Here is a 2,320-nt window from a genome sequence, read left to right on the forward strand (position 1 = left end):
AAGTAATACTTCAACAGCATGAATAGTCGGGGTATAGGGAACATCTGTTGATGTGTCAGGACGGGTCTGTGTGCATTCGCTTACAGACTTACGGACTTTAGTCCGTTGTGGCAATTTTTCGTTTCTCTAGTAGAGGGTCCCCAGTCCACATCGCGAACTCGGAGACCCTCCGACTTCGGTATTTTTAGTACAATTTGTACCAGGAGTAACTATTTTGACATGACCCACTAACGGTACAAAGTCTCAGGAGATGATGAGTCATAAATTAAGTCGGATATTCTCCGACTTACTCAATTCCTAATTTGAAATGGTATGTTTTCGACACCCAATTTTATATTTCTCTTCTGGCCGATTTTTCATTTAGATTTAGGATTTTTGATGATTATAATTAGGTCTAGGGTAGCGCAACAGATTTTCGAAATAAAGAAATGATTAATATTTTAAAAATAACACGAGCGAATTGACAAGTGATTCAAAATAATTCAATTTGATTCCTAGTTTTTGATTTTGAAATCACGTATTCGAAGAAGGATAATCTTTATTAAATATTATGTTTATTTAATGTTGCCCTGATCATCGAACAAATTGAGCGATCCTTTGAATGATGGTGTATGAAACAACTGATAGCAGCTATAGTCGCGTCCGTGTATGAGCGATCTGCATAAGCGTATTTGGCAGCGCACACACGTTTTTGTGGTTTCTCGCTTACATCCAACCATAGCACAAGTTCTGTAGTTATCACGTGCCCGTTCACCTGTAGCCACGGATCCGCACACTACATCTGCTGGAACACCCCATATGTGCCATCGATGCCCACCACTATCACAGCGTAATTCATTTAGCTTCGCATCATCTATAAATCATTGGGACTTATTCCTGCTAAAGCTGTTCACCCTGCGCTTCACTTCCTCTGCATCCAGATTAGAAAGTGGATAAATCCTGGTATGTCTGTTGAATACACCCGTGCCTTCCATTTCTGTGTCCTGATTGGTTGTAGTTGCATCTGCTGCAGCTAAACTCTGTGTTGCTTTCAGTTGCACAGCCATAGCTGTGAGACCTTTTACATTCATTAAAAGGAAGTTGACGAGTACACTGTTTTCGGAAGCGTTGGATTGTCCAGTCTGGCGCATCACTATAAAATCGGTGTATGCGGGTAGCTTGAAAGGAATTCACGAGCAACTGGTCGAAAGAACGTGTGACTAGTTTAGGCTGAAAAGCCATAGCATTATTGCTAGCACACAGTTGCTCAGTGTACCGTGTTGCTTTATCAACACCAGGTTTGAGTTTGCTATACAACTTTGCTGGGCCACTGATGATATTTGTGCACGGAAGCATAGGACCTTTTGACGTCACAAAATCATGAACTGCTCTCCACATCGGGAGATGAGAGTCGACCAACCTTTTATCATATACAGAATAAATATTTGCTAGACATGATTTACGCTCGTAAGTCCATGCCAGGCATTGATCATAACGTCTAAGGGCCTTGTAGTATGCATATCTAATTTCTTCAGGCACGTTGACAAGTACCATGTACGTTATATCGTTCGTGGTACACACAACAAATAACACATGATCTACTTGTAGCACAAGAGCTTCTTGTATAACTTGACCTCTGTACTGCCGCTGTACTGAATCATACCATATATCATCGCCTACACTGCATGCGAAGTATCTCCCATGATTATATCGAACAGTCAGACGAGCTTGAATCAATTTGTGTGCTGTAACTGTTTTCACTTCAACAGCACACAACGTCTGCACTGTACGGGATCGGGGTGGATAGACATGGGCTACTCCATCTGAGTATATTGTAAAAGCATTCAATTAAGTTGCAGGCTCAAGTAACTCAAACGCTTGAATTATAATTTTCACTCACAGATAATCAGCACATACCTGCAGACCATCGCGATCCACGGACATATTTTCATGCTCAGAAGGCCGACATCGTACAGCTCTATAACGAAAGCTTCATTAGATAATAGCGTCATGATGAAGTTTTCGTTGTAGGATCCCTCTTTCATGGCCTCCGTAGAAAAATGTCTGCCAAACCAACCGTCTACAAGTTTATTTGCGACAGCCTTTAATTCGAGGCTGGTGGCTGAACCCTAGGCATGAATCATAGTTATACAATATTCATTATGTGATACAAGTATAGCATATATATATATATATATATATACATATATGACCATGCTACATTATAGAACAAACAACATACCTCAACAAATTCTGGTATAGCCACGCCATTGTAGTAGAAGATGTCTGGAATTGTTACTTCGCCTCGTGGTGCTGTAGTTTCGCTTTCGGATTATATATA

General features: G+C 40.7%; 1 protein-coding gene across 1 annotated transcript; it reads right to left on the reverse strand.

The window, feature by feature from the left end:
* Positions 1–860: 860 nt before the first annotated feature.
* On the reverse strand, positions 861–1,130 carry SARC_05481 (hypothetical protein; the record flags this gene model as incomplete). The annotated part of the gene is made up of 1 exon (XM_014300640.1): positions 861–1,130. One exon carries the CDS (start codon positions 1,128–1,130, stop codon positions 861–863), a length of 270 nt encoding a protein of 89 aa, XP_014156115.1.
* Positions 1,131–2,320: the final 1,190 nt, after the last annotated feature.

This window comes from Sphaeroforma arctica (assembly GCF_001186125.1).
Source record: "Sphaeroforma arctica JP610 unplaced genomic scaffold supercont1.352, whole genome shotgun sequence".
Classification (NCBI taxonomy): domain Eukaryota; class Ichthyosporea; order Ichthyophonida; genus Sphaeroforma; species Sphaeroforma arctica.